We start from the raw sequence: 27,523 nt of genomic DNA on the forward strand, positions 1-27,523 counted from the left end.
TTCTCACATGTCTATAAGGCTTATTCCCGAATCGACTTTTTCATTTTGAGTAGGGCGCTGATAGTGAGAGTAGAGGATACTGAGTATTCGGCAATAGCCATTTCGGACCACGCCCCGCATTGGGTGGACTTGGAGATGGGGGAGGAGAGGGACCAGCGCCCGCTGTGGCGCTTGGAGGTGGGGCTGTTGGCAGACGAGGTGGTGAGCGAGCAGGTCCGAGGAAGTATAGAGAGGTACTTGGAGACCAATGACAACGGGGAGGTCTGAGTGGGGATGGTATGGGAGGCGCTGAAGGCGGTGGTGAGGGGAGAGCTGAACTCCATTAGGGCCCACAAGGAGCGGAGGGAGCGGGAAGAGAGGGAGAGGCTGGTGGGGGAGATGGTGAGGGTAGACAGGAGGTATGCGGAAGTGCCCGTGGAAGGATTGTTGAGGAAGAGGCGCAGCCTTCAGGCCAAATTCGACTTGGTGACCACCAGGAAGGCGGAGGTGCAGTGGAGGAAGGCCCAGGGGACGATTTACGAGTATGGGGAAAAGGCAAGCCGGATGCTGCGCATCAGCTTCGGAAGCGGGACGCAGCTAGGGAGATCGGGGGAGTTAAGGACAGGGGAGGGAGTGTGGTGCAGAGTGGGGTTGGCATCAATGGGGTCTTCAGGGACTTTTACGAGGAATTGTACCGATCCGAGCCCCCACCGGAGGAGGGAGGGATGGGCCCCTTCCTGGACCAACTGAGGTTTCCAAAGGTGGAAGAGGGACTGGTGGCGGGATTGGGGGCCCTGATTGGGCTGGAGGAGCTGACCAAAGTCGAATTTTATAAAAAAATATATGGACCTGTTGGTCCCGTTGCTAGTCAGGACCTTCAATGAGGCAAGGGAGGGGGGGCTTTGCCCCCGACGATGTCCCGGGCACTGATCTCCTTGATCCTGAAGCGGGACAAGGATCCCCTGCAGTGTGGTTCTTACAGACTGATTTCGTTGCTAAATGTAGATGCCAAGGTGCTGGCGAAGGTCTTAGCCACGAGGATTGTGTGCCGCAGATCATCCATGAAAACCAGGCGGGGTTTGTGAAGGGGAGGCAATTGAACGCGAATGTGCGGAGGCTTTTGAACGTTATCATGGTGCCGGCGAGGGAGGGGGAGGTGGAGATAGTGGTGGCGATGGACGCTGAGAAAGCCTTCGCTAGGGTAGAGTGGGGGTACCTGTGGGAGGTGCTGAGGAGGTTCGGGTTTGGGGCGAGGTTTGTCAGGTGGGTTAGGCTGTTGTATGAGGTCCCGATGGCGAGTGTGGCCACAAACAGGAGGAGGTCCGAGTACTTTCGGTTGCACCGAGGGACGAGTCAGGGGTCCCCCCTGTCCCCCCCCCCCTGCTCTTCGCACTGGCGATTGAACCCCTGGCTATGGCACTGAGGGAGTCAAGGAACTGGAGGGGGTTGGTGCGGGGTGGGGAGGAGCATAGGGTGTCGCTCTATGCGGACGACCTGCTGCGATATGTGGCGGACCCGGTGGGGGGAATGCCGGAGGTAATGAGGAATCTTAGGGAATTCGGGGACTTTTCAGGGTACAAGCTCAACATGGGGAAGAGCGAGCTGTTCGTGGTTCACCCAGGGGACCAGGATAGGGGGATTTACGAGCTCCCACTAAAAAGGGCGGAGAGGAGCTTCAGGTATTTGGGGGTCCAGGTGGCCAGGAGCTGGGGGGCCCTGCATAGGCTTAATTTTACAAGGCTGATGGAGCAAATGGAGGAGGAGTTCAAGAGGTGGGACGTGTTGCCGCTGTCCTTGGCGGGTAGGGTGCAGTCAATCAAAATGACGGTGCTCCCAAGGTTTTTGTTCCTGTTCCGGTGCCTCCCCGTGTTTATCCCAAAGGCTTTTTTTAGGCGGGTGAACAGGAGTATAATGGGGTTTGTGTGGGCGCGAGGGACCCCGAGGGTGAGAAGGGTGTTCCTGGAGCGGAGTAGAGATAAGGGGGGACTGGCGCTGCCCAACCTCTGTGGGTACAACTGGGCCGCTAATGCGACGATGGTGCGCAAGTGGGTGATGGAGGGGGAGGGGTCTGCATGGAAGAGGCTGGAGATGGCGTCTTGTGTGGGTACGGGTCTGGGCCGCTCCCTCCAAGGAGATATACCACGAGCCCGGTGGTGGCGGTTGCCCTCAAAATCTGGGGGCAGTGGAGGCGGCATAGGGGGGGAAAGTTGGGGCCTCGGCGTGGACCCCAACACGGGGGAACCACCAGTTCGCCCCAGGGAGAACAGGTGGAGGGTTCTCGGGGTGGCACAGGGCAGGGATACGAAAGTTGGGGGACCTGTTTGTGGACGGGAAGTTCGCGAGCCTGGGTGAGCTGGAGGAGAAGTACGGGCTCCCCCCCGGGGAACACCTTCAGGTACTTACAGGTAAGGGCGTTTGCCACACGGCGGGTGGTGGAATTCCCGCGGCTACTGCCATACACAGTACAGGACAGGGTGCTCTCGGGGGGGGGGGGGGGGGGGGGGAGTTGGGAAGATCTCGGAAACTTACCAAGTGATGCAGGAGGAGGAGGAGGCCTCGGTGGTGGAGGTGAAAGGTAAATGGGAGGAGGAGTTGGGAGAGGTGATTGAGGAAGGGACGTGGGCAGAGGCCCTAGGGAGGGTGAACTCTTCCTCATCGTGTGCGAGGCTCAACCTCATACAGTTTAAGGTGCTGCACAGGGCACACATGACCGGGACAAGGATGAGCCGGTTTTTTGGGGGTGAGGACAGGTATTCTGGCCTTTGCGTCCCTGGTAGCCCGGCGAAGGATTCTTCTTCAGTGGAAGGATGCGAGGCCCCCAAGCGTGGAATCCTGGATCAACGATATGACGGGGTTCATTAAATTTGAGAGGGTGAAATTCGCCTCGAGAGGGTCGGTACAAGGGTTCTTTAGGCGGTGGCAACCATTCTTAGACTTCCTGGCAGAACGGTAGACATTGGTCAATGGCAGCAGCAACTCGGGGAGGGGGGGGTTCTTTATTTCTGTTTCTGCTATTTAGACTGGAGGGTCCAGGGGGGCGTATATACCAGTTGTGTTAAGTCGGGGTATTAATGTTAATTTATTATTTATGTACAGGGGGGCAAAGGGGAGGGAGGGTTGCTTTTCTAGACCGTGTTTTGTACTTAACCCTGTTGGGTTCCTTTTTCATTTTGTTATTGATATTTTATGAAAACCTTAATAAAAATTATTTAAAAAAAAAAAAGAAACTACTTCAATCATTGTGCACAAAGCATGATCATTTAGGGAGTATCTGAGCACACAATGGAAACAATGTTGCAGTTCTGACTTGCTTGGTGACAGGTAAAATACCGGGATATCAATATCTTGTTTTAAGTGACATTAGGAAGCAACACAAGGTAGTCATAAAAGAACTCCCATTAATCTTCTTTGTACAGCTTTGATCTAATTGGTCATCACCTTCCTAGCCTTTTTTCCCTCCAGAGTGACTCTCATTTCCAGTTCTCTGTAGGTGTATGAGAACATTGCAGAGTACATCTCTGTATCCCTGCTGATTGAAGGATTCTGGTCGGCTCAATTATTGCCAACAATGTAGCTTTAAATTGATTTCACCATCTCAACAAATGTCTAGTTCCGGGAGTTGAATCTTGCAGATCCTCTGCGGATATTCACATCTTGCCAAGGAAATGGATCTAGATTTACTGCCATTTTCCTGGATATCTCTTAGGAGGAAGTCTGCAAATTTCCAAGAATTGATCTCCCAACGAGATCCTGGAGATGTGGACTACAATATAGGTTTGTGCAAACTACAATGGGGTGGGTGGTTCAAGCACAAGTATTTTTGTGCAAGAACCATGTAGTCTTCCTCGTGTTAACATGTTGTTATTCCTAAACCCCTGAACTGTAATCTGATTAGGGTAAATGGTTTTTCCAAGTGCATGAGGCAATTCTAAACTGTCCAGTAGTGAAGTACTAAATATTAATTTCAACTACACACACCTTTTTCCAGGAAATTGGAATGTAGTACTTGCTTTGCTTCTTCTCTACTTGGTTCCCATAAACCTGCACCACTAAGATTTTTCTGAAAAATACATTTCAAAAGATGTTAAAATATTGCACTTTTTGAATATGCAACAATTGACATCATAACTAGCTGAAGCCTACCAGGTCAGCTTTTTAAAAAAAAATTTTTATACAATATTTCAATTTACAAGATTCATCATCTATCACTTTGAGTAGACAGGGCATGGATCTGAAATATCTGTTAGATTTGCCAATTTCCAAGATAAACCCATGGGAGCCACATACGTTCGCAAGTCTCCTCTTGATATTTTTATACAACAGTTTTTCCCTTTGTTGGGGAGTCGGAAACAAATTTTAATCAGTGTCCTCTATGGATCATTGATGAGAATAAAGACTGCCCATTATTAAAATGCTAATTCATACAAACAAGGTCCTAAATGTGTTTAGGAAACAAATGGCCTGCATAGGTAGGAGAAAAATAAGCCATAATTTTGGCTCCTGATTGCTGCAGAGTACCTTCTGTTTGAGCGTGTCTGTGTGTTGGCTTCAGGCTTTAGGTTGTTGCCATGCCTCCTACAAATAGCCTGCTGCAACTGAAGCTCACTCATTGCAAATGGTAATGAGGCTAAGGTGCCAGAAGGCTTCAACAAAAGAGGACATTTTGGAAAAATATAAATAAAAATCAGCTACAAAATCATCATAGATTATCATAGAATTTACAGTGCAGAAGGAGGCCATTCGGCCCATCGAGTCTGCACCAGCTCTTGGAAAGAGCACCCTACCCAAAGTCAACACCATCACCCTATCCCCATAACCCAGCAACCCCACCCAACACTAAGGGCAATTTTGGACACTAAGGGCAATTTATCATGGCCAATCCACCTAATCTGCACATCTTTGGACTGTGGGAGGAAACCGGAGCACCTGGAGGAAACCCACGCACACACGGGGAGGATGTGCAGACTCCGCACAGACAGTGACCCAAGCTGGAATCGAACCTGGGACCCTGGAGCTGTGAAGCAATTGTGCTAACCACAAGGCTACCGTGCTGCCCACGGTATTTCTAAAAATAGAATGATAATAACTCAACTAAATGAATGTCACCTCATGGTGCCCTTTTTAAAAAGGACATTACTTTCCCCCTTGACTTCTCTGCTCAGGGCATGAACTAGTTGATGGGAAATACTTTCATTGACCAGAACCGGCCTTTCTTTGGTTCTTTTCTGCTGCCATTATTCATACAGATCAACAGGCTGTCTGATCTAGACAGCATAACAGCCAATCCCATCTTTATTTGATGGCACATTTGCACCTCTATCCTGTGAACACTGCTTGTCAGCAAGAGCAGAATTTTCTCCTCTCTAACCTTGCACTAAAGCCAATTTTAATACCGTTACGGTGCTGCTGCTACCATCATCACCTTGGCCGAGGACCTACAATTCACCAATTGTGGATGAAAATGTCCTTATCTGTATAGTTTTCCTCCTCATTAAAGTACTCAGGGAAGAGCTTGAATCATCTTTTTCAAATTTTACAAGTCCCAAAGAAGGAAACATTCATTCTGAGAGATTTTCAAACTAAATGAAAGTTTTAAAATAGCAATATTTTATATAGAAATTTATTTATAAAAATATGGTTTGAGATGCAGAGTGACGGCAACAGCGCGGGTTCAATTCCTGTGCCAGCTGAAGTTATTCATGAAGGCCCCACCTTCTCAAGCTTGCCCCTCAGAGGTCTGATGGCCCTCAGGTTAAATCACCATCAGTCAGCTCTCTCTCAAAAGGGGAGAGCAACCTGTTGTCCTCTAGGACTGTAGCAACTATCATATAAGTTTTATTTATGGTAACAAGAACTTACTCATCCTCTTTAACGTCAGTTGGAATATCAGTTTCCCCAAGCAGCAGAAGTAAAACTCTTAAAAGGGAAAATCAAATGTAAATTTACAGCATCAGTAGACAAGGCATTTTCAATGTTCTAACAGTAATTGAAACAGTAATAGTACGACAGACAGTAAAAGTTATGTTTTGACTACAGTGAACAGGCCTCATCACATTTTGAATATATTATTCCCTTTTGTCACTATTATGATTCCAGATCAGACCCTGTGGCTGGGGTACCCCAATAATTTATTTTAATTTTATATGACTGTAAGGAAAGGATATCTCGCTTCAAGAATGATTACACAAAGAAATAGGGATATGCTGTATTAAAACAAACATCTTTACTAACACAGTATTCAAATATCTTTAGCAGCACACCAGAAAATAATTTGCAATTACCCCTTAAGTAATACTACTAAATACAGTGACTACGACACTATCTTTATTCCCACTCAAACAACTAGAAAAAACATTTTAGCTCACAATCCACTGTTAAACCATTAGCACAGAGGAATACCTGCTTTGCAGAGAAGTTCTTTGAGAAGGGGAGATTTTTTAAGGACAAGACCCGAATCCTGCCCGAACCATGTAGAAACTATGGCTATATTTCTTCAGAAGCGGTTTCAGCTGGCTTCAACTCCCTTGTTCTCAAACAAGTCTGCACTGCTTTAAAGACTGTTAATTGCTTTTGACTGACCTACATTGAGAGCAAGCTTGACATCTAGTTAACTTAGCTCACAACTCAACTACTTTCTGCAAAATGCCCCAATGCCTTTGTTCCACCAAGCAACAGCATCATCTTAGCAAGCTGAAATCTAATTAACTCCAGAGAATCCACATCGCGCATATAGATACTGACATTTAATCCAAACAAAACTGCATGAGCCAAAGTATTTTATGATGGTTTAATTGCACCCCTGGTTTTCAAAATATACTTGCCTTTCAAACTAGGATTTCTTTTAAAACATGATTGCAGCAGTTACACACACACACACTAAGAGAGGCTTTTAACCTTTACTTCAGCAAATACCTAGAATACAACACATTTGAAATCCCTACATTCATCACATCACTATCAAGGCAGCACGGTGGCGCAGTGGGTTAGCTCTGGTGCCTCACGGCGCCGAGGTCCAGGTTCGATCCCGGCTCTGGGACAGCACGTCAGCACAGTGGTTAGCACAGTTGCTTCACAACTCCAGGGACCCAGGTTCGATTCCCGGCTTGGGTCACTGTCTGTGCAGAGTCTGCACATCCTCCCCGTGTGTGCGTGGGTTTCCACCGGGTGCTCCGGTTTCCTCCCACAGTCCAAAGATGTGCAGGTTATATGGATTGGCCATGATAAATTGCCCTTAGTGTCCAAAAGGTTTGGGTGGGGTTACTGCGTTATGGTGATAGGGTGGAGGTGTGGGCTTGGGTAGGGCACTCTTTCCAAGAGCCGGTGCAGACTCGATGGGCCGACTGGCCTCCTTCTGCACTGTAAATTCTATGATTCTATGATTCTGGGTCACTGTCCGTGGGGAGTTTGCACATTTTCCCTGTGTTTGCGTGAGTTACGCCCCCACAACCCAAAGATGTGGAGGCTAGTGGATTGGCCATGCTAAATTGTCCCTTAATTAGGAAAAATGAATTGGGTACTCTAAATTTTTTTTTAAATCACATCACTATCACACAATAAATGATGTGGAGATGCGCTGCTCCGAAAGCTAGTGACATCGAAACTAACCTGTTGGACTTTAACCTGGTGTTGTAAGACTTTGTACTGTGCTCACCCCAGTCCAACGCCGGCATCTCCACATCATGGCTACCATCGACACCACAAACTGCCGGCTCAAAGTGGAGAGGATCTCCAGGAAGATCGCGCATATAGACACTGACATTAAGTTTGGCATCTTTGAATTTGTCTATATATGTGTTTCTGGAACATACCTCTTCATTCACCTGAGGAAGGAGCAGCGCTCCGAAAGCTAGTGTTTGAAACAAACCTGTTGGACTTTAACCTGGTGTTGTAAGACCTCGTACTGTACACAATAAAAGATATATAGTTTTTTGAAGGGGTTCAGAAAGAACTACAAGAATGTGCGCAAAGATAAATGGGGTGAGTTAAAAAGAAAAGATTAGAAAACCTATTAGGGTATGAAATGATAGATAGTCAAGGTGTACCATCAATTGGACCAAGTTTAAAGGCCAGAAGACGTTCCCAGAAAATTGTGAAATTAAACTTGAAGAACTTCTTCATTCAAAGAGTGACAGAAGTTTACGTCAATCATTTTACCTGGAAGAATTTTCAAAAACCATTGGGAGTATTCTGAATACAATCACATGTCACAATAGAGGAGCTTTTGACCTAAAGAGATGGCCTTACCCAGCGTGACCTTTTTCATGCTTCCTTTCATTCTGATTGCCAGTCAAAAAATCCACGATTAGCAGAAAAATGACTCTGGTCAATGCACAAGCACATTATCTCCATCTCCTTTGCCAGTATCTGTGACATTGCAATGAATGATCTGTAGTCTGAGTTAATTTAGCTGATCTCAACAGGAGTGGCTTTACAGGGAACCACAGTTAGCACATGTCACTAAATTAGACAGGGGAGAATGCCCATGAAAGTGTTCCAGATTGCTATTAAAAATTTCTTGCTGGAAGCACCTGTGTAAATGCCAGGTCAAATTTAGACTCGGCCTACAAACATTTACCACCTGAGTGAGATGCGCGAGAACAGGTGATCCCATGGAAGTGTATAGATTTAATGAGAGCAGGCACCAAGAGATGAAAATTGACAAAGAGAAAATTTAAAAAATCAGTTTAACATTGATATACCTGCTTGCTCTAACTGTTGTACTGTAACGTGCTGCAAAGGCACCAGATGACAATGTAGAAGATACCGCAATGCCATTTCTAACCTATGTAATAGGAAACAAAGATTATTAAATCATTTCAATAATTGTCATACGTTTGCAATTAGATGTTTACTGGAACTTGCTTCGACAAAGGAAGTGACATGTAAACTATTACATGTCACTTAAATGGATGTTGACGTACAATATAATTCTCAAAAACCAGCACAATTTTTATTTGTTACAGCTTGTGCTTATATAGTGCCTTCAATGAAGTGAAGCATCACCAGCCAAAGTTTGATATCGAGCCCATATGGAAATATTGGACCTGGTGACCATATGTGTGGTCAAAGAGAAGCTTTTTAAAAACATTTTTAAAATTTATTTTTCAAAACAAATCAGATAGATAGATCTTCAACCACCGATCACTCCAGAGTTAGATCACCTTGTTCCCAAACCCATCCCCACACCCTTAAACACACCCATCCCCAATCTTCCACCATGCTCTTTTTCACAAGCAACTGTACCCTGCATGGTTTATCTCCTCAGTCACTATACACACTGAGAAGGTCTAGGAATATACAGGGTGCCGTCCTCACCAACTTAAAGCCGGGGACACACTTTCTCTCCAACGTCATGGAACGGGACTGTACGTCATAGACACAAAGGACTACGCTCCCATATGCCACAAGGACAGAGCCGGACAAGAGCAACCTTGCCGGATGCCCATGTTGGAGCAAAGAGAAGCTTTTAGGGAGCATCCTAAATTGGGAGGTAGAGAGCTGGAGAGCATTAGGGCGTGAATTCCAGAGCTTAGGCCTAAACAGTTGAAAGCACAGCTGTTAGTGATGGGGTGCACAAAAAGAGTGTGAAACCATCAACAACCTCCAGCATTGTCAATGCCGGGGTGGCAGTAATTTCCTGGACAAAGTTATGCATCTTCCTGTTGCTGAAGGTTAAACCAAACTCTTCATAGGTATGAAAGGGGCTGTCCATTTGCCGCTGCAAGTGTTCCTCAGTTTGGAGTGTTAGTGCAGCATCGTCAGTGTAGTTCAACTCTCTAATGAGGACTTGATACACCTTTGTCTTGGATTTCGGGCGAGCAAGGCTAAATAGTTTCCCCTCAGTTCTGGTATGTAAATAGACCACTCGACCAAATTCTATCAGAATACACTCACTGCTAAGTCAATGGCGCTTGGTTTGGCTTGGCCACGTTCATCGAGTAGATGACAGCGGAATCCATCTACTTGAAGACCTGCAGTATGGTGAAATGGCCACTGGGTCCCAACCTCTTGGGGTTAAGATTTTGATAATACGGCTAATTTTGGGGGGTTTATGCTGGATTGAAGCGACACTGATGGATTGTATCTTGACCATTTTTTAAACAGTTCAGTTTCAATTTCTGCTAGTGAGACAATTTGTAGTTCAGGCAACTGTTTGTGAGCAACTGTTGATGATTTCATTTGAGGTACCAAAAAGAGTCTGAATTCAGGGAGTTGCATTTGTTATGGGCAGCACGGTAGCACAGTTGCTTCACAGCTCCAGGGTCCCATGTTCGATTCCCGGCTTGGGTCATTGTCTGTGCGGAGTCTGCACGTTCTCCCCGTGTGTGCATGGGTTTCCTTCTGATGCTCCAGTTTCCTCCCACAGTCCAAAGATGTGCAGGTTAGGTGTATTGGCCATGATAAATTGTCCTTAGTGTCCAAAAAGGTGAGGTGGGTTTACTGGGTTACGGGGATAGGGTGGAGACGTAGGGTTATTTCCTGACATCATGGTTGGAAGTCAAAGACCAGCAGAAATCAGCACATATATTTACAGGCAATTATTGCCCTCCCTCCTGCTTTGGTCATGGTCCCCCTTTAGCCATTTACATCGGTTACAATCCCTATCCACAAGGATGTATCATTTGTTCACACTGGAAAGTACCTCTGTGTCACCAGGGAATAAGGTATGGATATTTGTCTTCAGTCCACATGACTCTAGTTACAGAGATGGGACTGGGGACATCAGATGAATCTCGCCCTAAGCCAATGAGAGGGAGTAATTTGGACTATTCCCAACTAAGGGATGAGGAACAATCAGAAGTAGGGATAAAAGTTTTAAAATGAAACTTATTGGCACAGTTTTACCATGGCTTCTTTAGCACGATTCTTCTGAGAGACAGTTCAAAATGATGTTACATCAGTGACAAATGAAGAAAGGCATCGCTTGTGCTGGAAGGCCTTAAGGAACCCTACAAATCATCTATGTTGTCTTCACTGTTTTTGCAAAGTATATGTAGAATCTTGCTTAGTAAATTCTACTCAATTTATAAATACTAGTTATCTATACCTTGTGAGGTCAAGTGCAACTGAGGACCCCACCGTTAGAAATTAAGAATTCAGAACTTAGGGCTTTATACTTCGAAATCCCTGAAACTTACATGAAAGTCCATATCTCCACTAGAATGGCACCTGTAAGTGAGATATGAGGACGACAGATACTGAAACGGGCAACTGGGCAGTCACCGGTGGCTCACCATGACCTCTGGGGGCTGTCTGTTTGAAAGGTATTGGAAGGGGCGAGCAGAAATGGAAAAACCAGCTGGTTGAGATGGTGGGTCCAGAGGAACAGAGGCCAGCAAATTGTCTACCTTCTTAGCCCACATTGTCCTCTGCAACAAATGTGGCAGACAGTGCCAGGCCAGAGTGGGGTCCTTGAGCCACACCAGGCAACGTTTAACAGAGTTGGCCACCACGGTGCAAACCATCATCTTACAAGATGGAAGGCTGCAACATTCCACAATATAATACTGGCATCTTGTTTTGTAGCTATTGCTGCATAATGTAAAATCTAAAAACATATATTACATTCTGGAGTACTTCAGTTAATAGTGAAGCCTAATTTGCAAACACAAGCATAATTAAATATTATGAAGTCACATCATAGGAAAATGTCAAATCTTGGGGAAAGCAATATGATCCAAAACAATCTTTTCCTCTGTTCGCACAAAGCAGAGGTCAGTTTTGCTCTTTCACTAAAGGGTGCAGAAAATAAGCAGTTCCCCCTCTAGCAGTTAGGACTGCAGAAAACTTTTGGAAAATTTGTGTTCCATCTCCCAATTTTCCTCCCCCCAATTATATCATAGATTATCATAGAATTTACAATGCAGAAGGAGGCCATTCGGCCCATCGAGTTTGCACCGGCACTTGGAAAGATCACCCTACCCAAGGTCAACACCTCCACCCTATCCCCATAACCCAGTAACCCCACCCAACACTAAGGGCAATTTTGGACACTAAGGGCAATTTATCATGGCCAATCCACCTAACCTGCACATCTTTGGACTGTGGGAGGAAACCGGAGCACCCGGAGGAAACCCACGCACACACGGGGAGGATGTGCAGACTCCGCACAGACAGTGACACAAGCCGGAATCGAACCTGGGACCCTGGAGCTGTGAAGCAATTGTGCTATCCACAATGCTACTGGGCTGCCCTGCCATGAATTCTTGCTAAATCACCACCATCAAAGTTCTCTTTAATCCAAAACAAGAAATTTATAATTACATTTGCAAGCACGCAAACACTTAAAATGTAATTACATTGCCCAACTGTTGGTGCTAAACTCACCACTATTCAGAACACAAAGCATGGTATGAGGAAGGGTCATTTGTTCCCTTCACAAGATCATTTGCAATTGCTCATCTTGCCACAGTATGACTGCATAGTGAGAAATTTAGGCTATCACAACAAAGCACAAGTTTCACCTACCTCCCTTTTCATGATTTTATCGATCAGTGGAAATATTTTTCCCAGGGACAATAAAAGATATTCATCCTTCAGCTCGGCACAGTCACCACCACTGGAGAAAAATTCAGAACATTCAAGGTCAACCTCATGCTGACATAATGACAGAAGTTCAAAGGCAGCATCATCCCATATATCACCTAGGATACCTTGTGCAGGCTGCATTATCACTTCATGAAGTTAGAATTTCTCAACCCAGGTTGTGTTTGAAGTTAGTAACATGTTACTCCCCCAGCCATTACCCTATTTTAAACATTCTCAAATTATTTTCTTTATAATTGATAACTGTCCATTTTTTCAACTAAAGATGCCAAGCTAAGACGTGTGCAATTCCTAAATTATACTACTGACTTTCTGAAATGTTGTGGCTATCAGATAACTTTCAAACTTCTCAGCCAAGGCTGTTTAAATTGTTTTTGGATGCACTCCCATCATTTTATGTTCATCTCCACTCCAACCTACAGAAATAGTAAACAACAAAGTTCTGATTTTTAAAATTTCTACTTCTATTTTGCACTATCTCAGTAACTTTATTTTCCCTCGACTCTCCTGAAATTCTTACCAGAATACCATTTCTACTCAATTTCCAGCATCTGCTTTGGAGTCGTCATTCTTAGTGAACACAAATAATGAGAACTCCATTCCATTTCCAGCAGGGATCATTTAACCTGGTGGCAATCCTGCCGTATACTCTCCCAGATTACCTCCCTTTCCAGTTCTTATCCATTTTGGTTTCCCCCAATCTCTCTAGATTACCCATGAACTGTGCCTTGTAAGAGTTCTTCATGTTTCTTTCCTTTGGTCCCATTTCTTTTCTTTTATTTGGTCCGGGAACCCATAATCAGAATGTGGCTTTAAGCAGAAGAGTGCTTGCCTGGACAGTGCGTTTCTAGGTTTTGTATTTTGGAGAAGAGAAACGAGACACGTCGTCGCCGAGTGAATCTTAGGAACTGATTTTGGGGGAAGTTGGTTGGATTGACTGGAATTGACCGCGCACTAGCCTAGGGTGCCATAACAACCTCCACAATACAATCGTTTTTTAAAATTTTTCCAATTAAGGGTCAATTTAGCATGGCCGATCCACCTACCTTGCACATCTTTGGGTTGTGGGAGTGAGACCCACGCAGACATGGGGAGAATCAATTCAGTCAAACCTGATGAGAATGCCAACTTCTTCCATGGTGATTTTCTTCTTTTCTACTTGAAGGCATTGATCCAATATTGTTAGCTTTTCTCCACATCCACTGACTGCAGTTCTGACACGGGGAGTCAACACTAGAACCTTCTTCATGTGGGAATCCATAAACTCATCAAAACCTTGGCTCACAGTAAAGACCGTTGTCACTTCCTTCTCTTCTGCAGTTGTAGCTGTACTTGATTGAGAACCATCTTCTTCAATACCAATGGTGCTTGGGTCTTTAATAAAGGCACAGTCTTAAGAAATTTTGAAAAGTAGAACACTGGTCAATAGTGCACATCAATTAGTCTTCCACTTTCATCCCACCTCCAAATTTAATTAAACAAGCCATTATTTCGTGAACTAAGTACCAGTACGCATTTAAGACCTAAGACAAAATTTCCCATTTTCACTGCAGGGCATGACCTTGTGCATCAGAACTCAATCTGACTGACCTTCTGGATTCAGTATAATCATAAAAGTCCGGTTCAGACACCTTCAAGTACAGAATCAATCTACCTCCACAGCCAAAGAAAATAAATCAGGTTTTTACACGATTGATTGTACTCCCTTAGGGAGTAGATGTTTTAAATATTTCCTCTTCCTACTTATCATGGGAACATCAGGCAAAAGTAACATACGGATGTCCCTTGTATCTAGTGCTGCTACAGAGACAATGAGGATGGTCCATTTCAGAAGTAAATGTCCATTCTAAATTATTCCCATTCATATCTGGGTGTCTACATTCAACAATCACTACCCTTTCTGGAGGAAGATCTCTGACTGTGGAATAATCAAAGGGAGCTGAGAAGAGTTCCTGGGCACATTTTCCACCCCTTCCCAAAACAAGGCACATGAGCTCCCCATTTTACTGTGTGTGCATTTAAAGCTGATTTTTTATGAATTATTTCAGTTTACCAGATTAAAGGTCAAGTCCCATACTGCAGGCACTGCCAAAGATGAAAAGAATAGTACAGACTCATCACACCACAGAAGGAGACCATTCAGCCCACCCAGTCCATGCTGGCTCTTTGTAGAGCAATCCAGTCAGTTCCATTACCCCATTGTATCCCAGTAGCCCGGCAAATTGATTTTCCTCAAGTGCTGATCCAATTTCCTTTTGAAGTCATTAATTATTTCCACCAATCTCCTAGGTAGCAAGTTCTAGGTTGCCACTTGCTGTAGTTCTTTCTCACATTCCTTATGCAACTCTTGTCCAAAACTGATAACCTGTGCTTCCCTCTTTATCCGTGTACCATAGCTAATGGAACATGTTTACACAAGGTAAACAAAAAGAAAAACCATCATATTGTTGTAAACCTCAATCAGATGTCCCTTCAACTTCCTTTTCTCAAAATAAACATAGCTAAATTTTCTTATCCCTGGAACGAATCTCCTTCACACTGTCTCAAGGCAATTCACATCCTTCCTAAAGTGGGGACCAGAACTGGAGGCAATAGTCGAGCTGTGGCTGAACCAGAATTTTATAAAAAGGTTTAGCATAACTTTTTGGCTATGTACTATGTTTCCTTACTTATGAAGCCCAATAGCCCATGTTTGCTAACTACTCTCTCAAAGATCTGTGGACATGACTCTTAAGGTTCCGCTGTCCCTCATTCACCTTGGAACCATGCCATTGGGTCAGTATTGTCTCCCAAACACTTCTGCCAAAATACATCACTTTACACTTCTTTATATTAAATTGCATCTGCCACTTTTCTGCCCATTCTGCTGGCCTATGTCTTGTTGATTGGTATTATACATTTTGGTATTGGTCGATTGGTTTGCTACACTTCAAATACAAGATGTACTATAGCAACTCACCTAGCACCCTTCAACGGCGCCTTCTAAACCCACAACCTCTACAACCAAGAAGGGCAAGGACAGTTAACGCATGGGAACACCATGACCTGCAAGTTCCCCTCCAAGTCACACACCATTTTTACTTGGAACTATATGTCATTCCTTCACTGTTACTGGGTCAAAAACCTGGAACTGCTTCCCCATTAGCACTGCGGGTATACCTACACCAGGTGGAATGCAGTGTGATTCAAGGTGGCAGCTTACCACCATCTTCTCAAGGGCAATTTGGTGGCAACAAATGCTTACCTTGCCAGCAATGCTCACATTCCCCATAAAAATTAAGAAGCTGGGTTAATCGGCAAATTTTGCTCTGTATTCCAGTGTCTGAGGCATATCAAAAAAGCAGTAATGCTGGCTTGGGGAACATAACTATTGATCGTCCTAGAGCCTGAAACACTATTTACGCGGACACATCGCTATTTTCTGTCCTTAAGCCAATTAAGCCAAAAGTGATTTCCTATTCCACGAGTCTCAAACTTGTTAACCAGCCTTTTATGTGGAACTTTGTCAAACACTTTCTTAAAATCCCTAAAAGTATGAACCTTCCCTGTTACTGCATCAAAAAGTACCCAAAAATAATATTCCTTTTACAAATCCATGCTGGGTCTCCTTAAATTAACTCAAACTTCTCCAAGTCCCTGCTAAATTTCTTCTTGACTATTATTTCTAAAACCTTACCTACCACTGATGTCAAACCGACCAGCCTGTCATGATTAGGAATATCCTTTCACCCTTTTTTGAACAAAGATGTCACATTTGTTACTTTCCAATAACAATGAGGTAAATCAGTAAATTAATCATAGAATTTACAGTGCAGAAGGAGGCCATTCAGCCCATCGAGTCTGCACCGGACCTTGGAAACAGCACCCTGCTTAAGCCCCACGCCTCCACCCTATCCCCATAACCCAACCTAACCTTTTTTGGACACTAAGGGCAATTTAGAATGGCCAATCCACCTAACCTGCAAATCTTTGGACTGTGGGAGGAAACTGGAGCACCCGGAGGAAACCCATGCACACATGGGGAGAACGTGCAGACTCCACACAGACAGTGACCCAAGCCGGGAATTGAACCTGGGACCCTGGAGCTGTGAAGCAACTGTGCTAACCACTATGCTACCGTGCTGCAGATGCCAATCCTGGTTTTAAAAACCCTGGAGATCATAGAATCATAGTAGAAGGAAAGAAAAACAGAACTCATGGGAAAGCTCACTGAATTTTAATACTAATAGTGAGAAGGATGAATGTGCAGATGGCATATTTGCAACTCAGGATGAACAAGAGAGGAACATGGTGAGCAGTGGCAACACATTAGAACCATTAATAGAGAGACATAGGAAATATTCAAAATCATTTAAAATTAAATTCACAAAATGTCACTGTCTTACAGAATCACAGCATTATTACACGAGGCGGCTGCCATTTGATCCATCGGCCATGGTCTGTGTGCAGATTGTCCAAATCAGCAATTAATCTGGTGCCATTCCCCTGCCTTCTCCCTGGAATCCTGCACAGATTTCTATTTCAGTTAACAGTCTAATTCCCTTTTGAATACGTCGATTAAACCTGCCTTCACCACACTGTCAGGCAGTCCATTCCAAACCCTAGCCACTCGCGTGAAAATGATTTTCCTCGTTTCACTTTTGTTTCTTTTGCCATTACTTTAAATCTGTGTCCTCTCAGTCTCGATCCTTTCATGAGTAGAACATTTTCTCCCTATCCACTTTTGCCCAGACCACTCATGATTTTGAAGACCTCTATCAAATCTCCTCTCAGCCTTCTCTTTTCCAAGGAAAACAGTCCCAACTTCTCTAATCTATCTTCATAATTGAAGTTCCTGATCCCTGAAACCATTCCTGTGAATCTTTTCTAAAGCCAATTTAACTCATTCACATCTTTCCTAAGTGTGGCGCCCAAGACTGAAAGCAAGACTCCAGCCGAGGCCGAATAGTGTCTTATACAAGTTTAACATGGTTTCTTGTTCTCTGATGAGATAAAAGTCATAGAACCACATTTAATCATTTGATATTTGAATACAAAATATATTTTATATTCCTGTACCGGCTGAGGCCCCACCAGCTCAGCCTTGTCCCTCGCCTAAGATGATCCTCAGGTAAAATCACCACCAGTCAGCTCTCCCTCTCAAAGCGGAAAGCAGCCTATGGTAATCTGGGACTATGGTGACTTTACTTTCATTTAAATACGTCAGGCATTGACAGCTTTAGGCAACTGACATGATATAGAATTGTAAACTGGGTAATTTGGCACTCGATTTACCTATAATCTATTAAACATTACAATTATCAGGGCAATACAGTGGCGCAGTGGTAAGCATTGCTGCCTCACGGCGCCGAGGTCCCAGGTTCGATCCCGGCTCTGGGTCACTGTCTGAGTGGAGTTTGCACATTCTCCCCGTGTTTGCGTAGGTTTCGTCCCCTCAACCCAAAGATGTGCAAGGTAGGTGGATTGGCCAATCTAAATTGTCCCTTAATTGGAAAAAATGAATTGGGTACTCTAAATTTATTTATTTTTTTTTAATTACAATTATTGTTGCTAAGCATATATGTTGAATGCTTAATCATATTTTTTGAAAATTCTATTTTTCTATATAAAATATAATACAATAATGCAGGTTTGAGTCCAATGCAAATTAATGGGATGAAATCATCTCCTCTCAGTACGACACAAGAGCTCAACATCAAAGAAAATCTGGAGTCAACTGAGTTCCCTAAAATTATGAGTCATGGCTTAAATTTGGCAATAACGCAGAACACAATCCTCAGAGGGTGGATTTTATCGCTATTTTTTTTGCCTGGGCAGGCAGGAAATTTAGCTTCGGATTTGAAAGATTTCTAGAACTGGAAAAAAGAAATGCAACAAAGGCTGCTAGCCATTAGTTGGAATTACTGCATATTTGTTGAAGCAGAGTAAGGACAGTTTTATTCTGCATCAGGTGATTATACTGACCAGGAGAGTAACCGACAATCACTGCATATTTCACCCAATACAACCCTAAATAAGTCTATTTTAAAATCAAAAAATTTTACACAAGATTATGAAAAACATTTACCTTGATTCTTTAAAACATTCCAGTACGGCTGATGTACAGCTCTCGCGTTCTGAATAGATTCAATGGCACTTTTGGAACAAAAAGATTAAAAAAACATTTTTACTGTACACTTCAATATTTCATGTACTGGTGACTACTATTCACTGTCACCTCATCTCCTAGACTTAATGTAAATATAAGTTATATTAGCAACCACATTGCAGATACTACTAAACTCTATAGGGACACCCACTGCCTTGAGCTGGCTGTCCGCCTCATTTTTAAAGTCTTTCCTCACTTACTTCTCAACTTTGAACTATATCCAATTATTTCATCTTGTGACATTAGTTCCATCAGAATCATATATACAGAAATAAAAGTGCTCAATTTTATTAGTACCAAATCATTAATGTACTTTGTGAAATTCCCTTAAAATATTGTTTGAAAATGTAGTGCTCTTTTTATTGAAATTGGGAGAAATCCTTTAGGATGAAGAACTAAAACCTACTTGAATGCAGTGTGTGATTTCCCCCATAGGCAATTTAGTTTCTTCTTTAAAATATTTTGCTTTATTTACAAGTCATAACAGTTAAGGCCCAAATACAATTAAGTATACAAAACCCGGCTGTTCATGTAAAATGATCACCAAAAATATAACATGGAAAGTTTACAATAATTCAATTAACTTTTGCTCATTTATCTTTCTTTGTTCTCCACAAGGTATTTGTTAAAATTGGACAGAAATAGAAACAATAATATAATGACTGACTAAATACCTTGTGCATGGCACCATTTCCCCAACCAATGGAGGCACAGGGTCTCCCAGTAATACCCGGGCAGTCATGCAGACAGATTCTGAAAGGGAACGCAAATTGTATCCTCCCTAAAAATAAATTTATTGAAGTTATAAGGACTCATGAAGAATATATATGGACTTGGCAGGCTATGTACGAAATGGAAAATCTCTCAAAGATCACTAACCACCGCCTCAAGCCATTCAATATCATCCAAGTAAATGCGACTAAATTTTCATTAATGGAAAAAAATATAAAGCATTTTGAAAGTCAGGTCAAATTTGTTTTATTTCTCTGTAGCTCTTCCTTATAGTTAAAAAAAAGCCTCCAGTACAAATTAGGGTACTGTATTTAAATAAGCATTTGGTAGACAGAAGTTGAGTACTGCTGAAAAAATACATTTTGTTAAAGCTTTTCATCTTGCACTCCTCAAGACAATCACAAGAACACTAATGTCAAGGGGAACATCAATTTTATATTGCGTGTGAATGCTGATTAGTTGGCAAGAGAATTCTGAGTGGTAGATGTATTGTGATGAATGTAGCAGTTTCAGTGATATTGTATTATATCTATTCGGTGCAGTAAGCATTAATGTGTGCATAACTGCTGCAGTAGTGCTTTTTAAATCCTGGTTTGTAAGACAGCTTGTTTTTATTGGAGCCAGAGGTGCAATTAGAGCATCGGAAAAGTTAGGGCTAATGGACTTCTATTTATATTCAGAGGGTTCCCTGCGGAGTAGAAGATTAGAGACATTGCATTCAGTTTAGTGAGATGTAGTTAATGGAAGGGGCCAGAGGTTGTAGCAGTCAGGTGTTGAGGGTCAGAGTCAGTCTGTGGGTGGAAGGCAAGCCAAAAACCAGTTTCTGAAGAAATATAGCCAGATATTCTGCATTATTCTGACAGGCAGTCAGGTCTCTTTCTTTAAAGCAGTCTCAAAAAGATCTCTCTTTCTCAAAGTGGAGTATTCAAGACATCTTATACAGTAAGTATTCCTGACTGCAAACTATATTTACAAGTGGATTGGGCTCTGAGATGGTTTTGTTGTTTAAGTGGAAATAAGGGTTATTGTGCCACTGGATTGATTAGCATTGTTTAATGGGTAATTATAAGCTATTTTCTTGTGCAACGTTAAAGATATTTTAATACTGTGTTCGTAATAAAGTTTGCTTTCATAACCCTATTTTGCATGCAATCACTCCTGGAGCGAGATAGCCTTTCCTCACAGTCTTACAAAATTAAAATAAAATATTGGGGTGTCTGCCCAGTATCTTAGCGGCAAGTTGGGGTCAGCTCCAGAATTGTAATAGTGTTGTCATAGAGAATGGGCTAATCGATGGTGACTGACAGTTTACTAACATGCATTGTTTGAATTTTAAGCCAGCAGCTTCATCAGAGTCCACTTGCCAGCCAATTAACACATTTTCTCATACAGTATAAAGCTGTTGATCCCCGTGACATTGGCATTCTTACAACAGTTCTGATGAGTGCAAGACAAAATGTATTTTTTCAGCCTTTGTAGAATAAAGAAAGATAATTCACAAAGGTTCATGAGATAGTAAGATTTCAAAATATGTGTGCAGACAATATTGTAAAATATATATTATAATAGAACAGCAAATTTCATAACATTATGTTCTTCAATCCCCAATTTAGAAGATACAAAAGATGTAGACTCATCAGTTAGTATGGTACTATACTTCATGCAAGACAAAAACATGGGGAGTTGATGTACCACAGAATTTCTGTATCAATGGTTGCTCCATTGGTTCCTTGGGGAAAAAGGAAAACACTTTGCAATTTTCTGCGGTTGGTTATAAACAGCAACATTGTTAAACAGCAAAAGGAGCTGTTATATATTCTTCCAAACCAGTAATGCACAGCACAGGGAACTGCAGGGAAATAGGAATGAGGGTGGGAACACCACTTATTTTAAAAGAATAGCAGTTTATTGCATTTAATAAACTGAATATCAGTTTATTGCATTTAATAAACTGGTTTTTAATCCAATGAAAAATTTAAATGAGAGTGACGTTCTTCAAGAACAAATTTGATATTTCCTTGTATAGAAAGTGCTAACAACATTTTAAAAAAATTCAATCTGCCGAATAGTAAATCCACAGCAATGTGGATGACTCAAATGCCCTCTGAAATGGCCTGGCAAGCCACTCAGTTCAAGGGAAATTAGGGACGGGCAATAAATGAACTGTAATTTCACAGCGTTTAGGAAGAAACAAAAAAAGTGGGATCAAACTTAATACACATTTATGCTTTTCTGAAGTTTATTTGTAATGTCAGTAGGAAACCATGGGTGAAATTCTCCCCCAACGGCGCGATGTCCGTCGACTGGCGCCAAAAACGGCGCCAATCAGACGGCATCGCGCCAGCCCAAAGGTGCGGAATGCTCCGCATCTTTGGGGGCCGAGCCCCAACATTGAGGGGCTAGGCCGGCGCTGGAGGGATTTCCGCCCCACCAGCTGGCGGAAATGGCGTTTGGTGCCTTGCCAGCTGGCGCGGAAATGCGGCGCATGCGCGGGAGCGTCAGCGGGCGCCGACAGTTTCCCGCGCATGCGCAGTGGGGAGAGTCTCTTCCGCCTCCGTTATGGTGGAGGCCGTGGCGGAGGCGGAAGGGAAAGAGTGCCCCCACGGCACAGGCCCGCCCGCGGATCGGTGGGCCCTGATCGCAGGCCAGGCCACCGTGGGGGCACCCCCTGGGGCCAGATCGCCCCGCGCCCAGGACCGGAGCCCGCCCACGCCGCCTGGTCCCGCCGGTAAATACCAGCTTTGATTTACGCCGGCGGGACAGGCAATTTCTGGGCGGGACTTCGGCCCATCCGGGCCGGAGAATTGAGCGGGGGGTCCCGCCAACCGGCGCGGCCCGATTCCCGCCCCCGCCCAATCTCCGGTACCGGAGACTTCGGCGGGGGCGGGATTCACGGCGGCCAACGGCCATTCTCCGACCCGGCGGGGGGTCGGAGAATGACGCCCCATTTACTTTGAGCAGTTTAATACAGTCATACAACTCCTGGAAGCCTGGGCTTTCGAGCTGGAGCGGCGGCCGGCAACATCCATGAGGCAGAGTACTGTGGTTAGCACATATAGAGGTGGTAACATCGCAGGCTCAGATTCCACAGGCAGAAAGGGAATAGGTAACCACCAAGAGGGTGAGGCAGCAAGTGGTGCATATTGGTACAAATAACAAACATAAAAAAAGGTATGAGGTTCTAAAAGCAGAATATAGGGAGTTAGGAAGTTGAGGGTCGGACCTCCAAGGCAGTGATCACAGGATTACAATCAGTGCCACACGCGAGTCATGAGTAGAAAGACCAGGATCTATCAGATGAATATGGCTGAAGAGATGGTGTGAGGGGAAGGGCTTCAGATTCCTGGGACATTGGTACCAATTCAAGGGGAGGTGGGGCCAGTACAAACTGAATGGGTTACACCTGGGCAGGACCGGGCCTGATATCCTCGGAGCAGTATTTGCTAGAGTGGCCTGGGAGTGTTTAAACTAAAAAGCCTGGGGAATGGTAACTTACGCAAGGAATCAGAGGAGGGGGAATCAAGGACAAAAGGCAAAGACAGAAAGCAGATTAAGAAAAGTGATAGGCAGTGAAATCAAGGGCCAGACTTGTACAGGGCCACAATGAAAAACAGTGGGAACGGGACAAGTTATGTTGAAAAGACAAGCCTTAAGGCTTTGTGCCTTAACGTGGGGAGCATTCACAATAAAGTGGATGAATTAATCGTGCAAATGGATGTAAACGGGTTTGATATAATCGGGATAATGGAGACATGGCTGCACGGTTACCAGGGATGGGAATTGAACATCCAGGGGTATTCAATATTTAGGAAGGACAGACAAAAAGGAAATGATGGTGAAGTTGCATTGCCCTTTAAAGAGGAAATCAATGCAATAGTGAGGAAGGATATTAGCTGATGCAATGTGGAATCTTTGTGGGTAGAGCTGAGAAATACATTAGTGGGCGTGGTTTCTAAACTCTCAAACTATAGTGGCGACGCTGGGAGTTGCATTAACAGGAAATTAGACTTGTATACAATAAAAGGAATATTTGTAATTGTTTTTTTTAAAAAATATTTTATTGAAAATTTTGAGTCAACCATCACAGTACATTGTGCATCCTTTACACAATATTATAACAACACAAATAACAATTACCTATTTTATAAACAGAAAATGAATAAATAATAAATAACAAAAATGAAAACTAACCCTAATTGGCAACTGCCTTATCACAAGTAACACTCTCCAAAAATATAATTTAACAGTCCAATATATAATTATCTGTAGCAACGACCTATACATATTATACAGTATATATTAACAACCCCGAGAGTCCTTCTGGTTCCTCCCCCCCCACCCCCCCGCCGATCCTGGGCTGCTGCTGCTGCCTTCTTTTTTCCATTCCATCTATCTTTCTGCGAGGTATTCGACGAACGGTTGCCACCGCCTGGTGAACCCTTGAGCCGACCCCCTTAGAACGAACTTAATCCGCTCTAGCTTTATAAACCCTGCCATGTCATTTATCCAGGTCTCCACCCCCGGGGGCTTGGCTTCTTTCCACATTAGCAATATCCTGCGCCGGGCTACTAGGGACGCAAAGGTCAAAACATCGGCCTCTCTCGCCTCCTGCACTCCCGGCTCTTGTGCAACCCCAAATATAGCCAACCCCCAGCTTGGTTCGACCCGGACACCCACTACTTTTGAAAGCACCTTTGTCACCCCCATCCAAAACCCCTGTAGTGCCGGGCATGACCAAAACATATGGGTATGATTTGCTGGGCTTCTCAAGCACCTCGCACACCTATCCTCCACCCCAAAAAATTTACTGAGCCGTGCTCCAGTCATATGCGCCCTGTGTAATACCTTAAACTGAATCAGGCTTAGCCTGGCACACGAGGACGACGAGTTTACCCTGCTTAGGGCATCTGCCCACAGCCCCTCCTCGATCTCCTCCCCAGCTCTTCTTCCCATTTCCCTTTTAGTTCATCTACCATAGTCTCCCCTTCGTCCCTATATCTGACACCTTACCATCCCCCACCCATGTCTTTGAGATCACTCTGTCCTGCACCTCTTGTGTCAGGAGCTGCGGGAATTCCCTCACCTGTTGCCTCGCAAAAGCCCTCAGTTGCATGTACCTGAATGCATTCCCTTGGGGCAACCCATATTTCTCGGTCAGCGCTCCCAGACTCGCGAACTTCCCATCCACAAACAGATCTTTCAGTTGCATTATTCCTGCTCTTTGCCACATTCCATATCCCCCATCCATTCCCCCCGGGGCAAATCTATGGTTTTTTCTTATCGGGGACCCCCCCAAGGCTCCAGTCTTTCCCCTATGCCGTGTCCACTGTCCCCAAATCTTCAGTGTAGCCACCACCACCGGGCTTGTGGTGTAATTCCTCGGTGAGAACAGCAATGGGGCTGTCACCATAGCCTGTAGGCTAGTCCCCCTACAGGACGCCCTCTCTAATCTCTTCCACGCCGCTCCCTCCTCCTCTCCCATCCACTTACTCACCATTGAAATATTAGCGGCCCAATAATACTCACTTAGGCTCGGTAGTGCCAGCCCCCCCCCCTATCCCTGCTACGCTGTAAGAATCCCTTCCTCACTCTTGGGGTCTTCCCGGCCCACACAAAACCCATGATGCTCTTTTCAATCCTTTTAAAAAAAGCCTTTGTGATCAGCACCGGGAGGCACTGAAACACAAAGAGGAATCTCGGGAGGACCACCATCTTAACCGCCTGCACCCTCCCTGCCAGTGACAGGGATATCATATCTCATCTCTTGAAATCCTCCTCCATTTGTTCCACCAACCGCGTTAAATTTAACCTATGCAATGTGCCCCAATTCTTGGCTATCTGGATCCCCAGGTAACGAAAGTCCCTTGTTACCTTCCTCAACGGTAGGTCCTCTATTTCTCTACTCTGCTCCCCTGGATGCACCACAAACAACTCACTTTTCCCCATGTTCAATTTATACCCTGAAAAATCCCCAAACTCCCCAAGTATCCGCATTTTTCTGGCATCCCCTCCGCCGGGTCTGCCACATATAGTAACAAATCGTCCGCATACAAAGATACCCGGTGTTCTTCTCCTCCTCTAAGTACTCCCCTCCACTTCTTGGAACCCCTCAACGCTATCGCCAGGGGCTCAATCGCCAGTGCAAACAATAATGGGGACAGAGGGCATCCCTGCTTTGTCCCTCTATGGAGCCGAAAATATGCAGATCCCCGTCCATTCGTGACCACGCTCGCCATCGGGGCCCTATACAACAGCTGCACCCATCTAACATACCCCTCTCCAAAACCAAATCTCCTCAACACCTCCCACAAATAATCCCACTCCACTCTATCAAATGCTTTCTCGGCATCCATCGCCACTACTATCTCCGTTTCCCCCTCTGGTGGGGCCATCATCATTACCCCCAACAGCCTCCGTATATTCGTGTTCAGCTGTCTCCCCTTCACAAACCCAGTTTGGTCCTCGTGGACCACCCCCGGGACACATTCCTCTATTCTCATTGCCATTACCTTGGCCAGGATCTTGGCATCTACATTTAGGAGGGAAATAGGTCTATAGGACCCGCATTGTAGCGGGTCCTTTTCCTTCTTTAAGAGAAGCGATATCGTTGCTTCAGACATAGTCGGGGGCAGTTGTCCCCTTTCCTTTGCGACATTAAAGGTCCTCGTCAATACCGGGGTGAGCAAGTCCACATATTTTCTATAGAATTCGACTGGGAATCCATCCGGTCCCGGGGCCTTTCCCGCCTGCATGCTCCTAATTCCTTTCACCACTTCTTCTACCTCGATCTGTGCTCCCAGTCCCACCCTTTCCTGCTCTTCCACCTTGGGAAATTCCAGCCGATCGAAAAAGCCCATCATTCTCTCCCTCCCATCCGGGGGTTGAGTTTCATATAATTTTTTATAAAATTTCTTGAACACTCCAGTCACTCTCTCCGCACCCCGCTCCATCTCTCCTTCCTCATCCCTCACTCCCCCTATTTCCCTCGCTGCTCCCCTTTTCCTCAATTGGTGTGCCAGCAAACTGCTCGCCTTCTCCCCATATTCGTACTGTACACCCTGTGCCTTCCTCCATTGTGCCTCTGCAGTGCCCGTAGTCAGCAAGTCAAATTCTACATGTAGCCTTTGCCTTTCCCTGTACAGTCCCTCCTCCGGTGCTTCCGCATATTGTCTGTCCACCCTCAAAAGTTCTTGCAGCAACCGCTCCCGTTCCTTACTCTCCTGCTTCCCTTTATGTGCCCTTATTGATATCAGCTCCCCTCTAACCACCGCCTTCAGCGCCTCCCAGACCACTCCCACCTGGACCTCCCCATTATCATTGAGTTCCAAGTACTTTTCAATGCACCCCCTCACCCTTAGACACACCCCCCTCATCTGCCATTAGTCCCATGTCCATTCTCCAGGGTGGGTGCCCTCCTGTTTCCTCCCCTATCTCCAAGTCTACCCAGTGTGGAGCTTGATCCGAAATGGCTATAGCCGTATACTCCGTTCCCCTCACCTTCGGGATCAACGCCCTTCCCAGCACAAAAAAGTCTATTCGCGAGTAGACTTTATGGACATAGGAGAAAAATGAGAACTCCTTACTCCTAGGTCTGCTAAATCTCCACGGGTCTACACCTCCCATCTGCTCCATAAAATCTTTAAGTACCTTGGCTGCTGCCGGCCTCCTTCCAGTCCTGGACTTCGACCTATCCAGCCCTGGTTCCAACAGCGTATTAAAATCTCCCCCCATTATCAGCTTTCCCATCTCTAGGTCCGGAATGCGTCCTAGCATCCGCCTCATAAAATTGGCATCATCCCAGTTCGGGGCATATACGTTTACCAAAACCACCGTCTCCCCCTGTAGTTTGCCACTCACCATCACGTATCTGCCCCCGTTATCCGCCACTATAGTCTTTGCCTCGAACATTACCCGCTTCCCCACTAATATAGCCACCCCCCTGTTTTTCGCATCTAGCCCCGAATGGAACCCCTGCCCCACGCATCCTTTGCGTAGCCTAACCTGGTCTATCAGTTTCAGGTGCGTTTCCTGTAACAACCACATCTGCCTTAAGTTTCTTAAGGTGTGCGAGTACCCCTGCCCTCTTTATCGGCCTGTTCAGCCCTCTCACGTTCCACG

At 44.7% G+C, this 27,523-nt stretch overlaps 1 protein-coding gene and 1 non-coding gene across 9 annotated transcripts in view; both read right to left on the reverse strand.

The window, feature by feature from the left end:
* The window catches only part of hdac10 (histone deacetylase 10), an 81,888-nt gene that overhangs the window by 11,700 nt on the left and 42,665 nt on the right, over positions 1-27,523 (reverse strand). For 6 of the 8 annotated variants that reach the window (XM_072471413.1, XM_072471418.1, XM_072471417.1 and 3 more), the window contains 7 exons: positions 19,348-19,454; positions 18,593-18,660; positions 13,638-13,917; positions 12,448-12,538; positions 8,679-8,761; positions 5,839-5,895; positions 3,958-4,039 (listed from right to left, as the gene is read on the reverse strand). In XM_072471413.1, coding sequence (XP_072327514.1) covers positions 3,958-4,039; positions 5,839-5,895; positions 8,679-8,761; positions 12,448-12,538; positions 13,638-13,917; positions 18,593-18,660; positions 19,348-19,454 — 768 coding nt within the window. The remainder of the gene's footprint in view (positions 1-3,957; positions 4,040-5,838; positions 5,896-8,678; positions 8,762-12,447; positions 12,539-13,637; positions 13,918-18,592; positions 18,661-19,347; positions 19,455-27,523) is intronic. The other 2 variants (XM_072471415.1, XM_072471416.1) reach the window with 2 other exon arrangements.
* On the reverse strand, positions 9,215-9,430 carry LOC140388670 (small nucleolar RNA SNORA73 family). The gene has a single exon (XR_011934242.1). It is a non-coding gene; the product is annotated as a small nucleolar RNA SNORA73 family (small nucleolar RNA).

The sequence above is a fragment of the Scyliorhinus torazame genome, chromosome 13 (assembly GCF_047496885.1).
Source record: "Scyliorhinus torazame isolate Kashiwa2021f chromosome 13, sScyTor2.1, whole genome shotgun sequence".
Taxonomy (NCBI): Eukaryota; Metazoa; Chordata; class Chondrichthyes; order Carcharhiniformes; family Scyliorhinidae; genus Scyliorhinus; species Scyliorhinus torazame.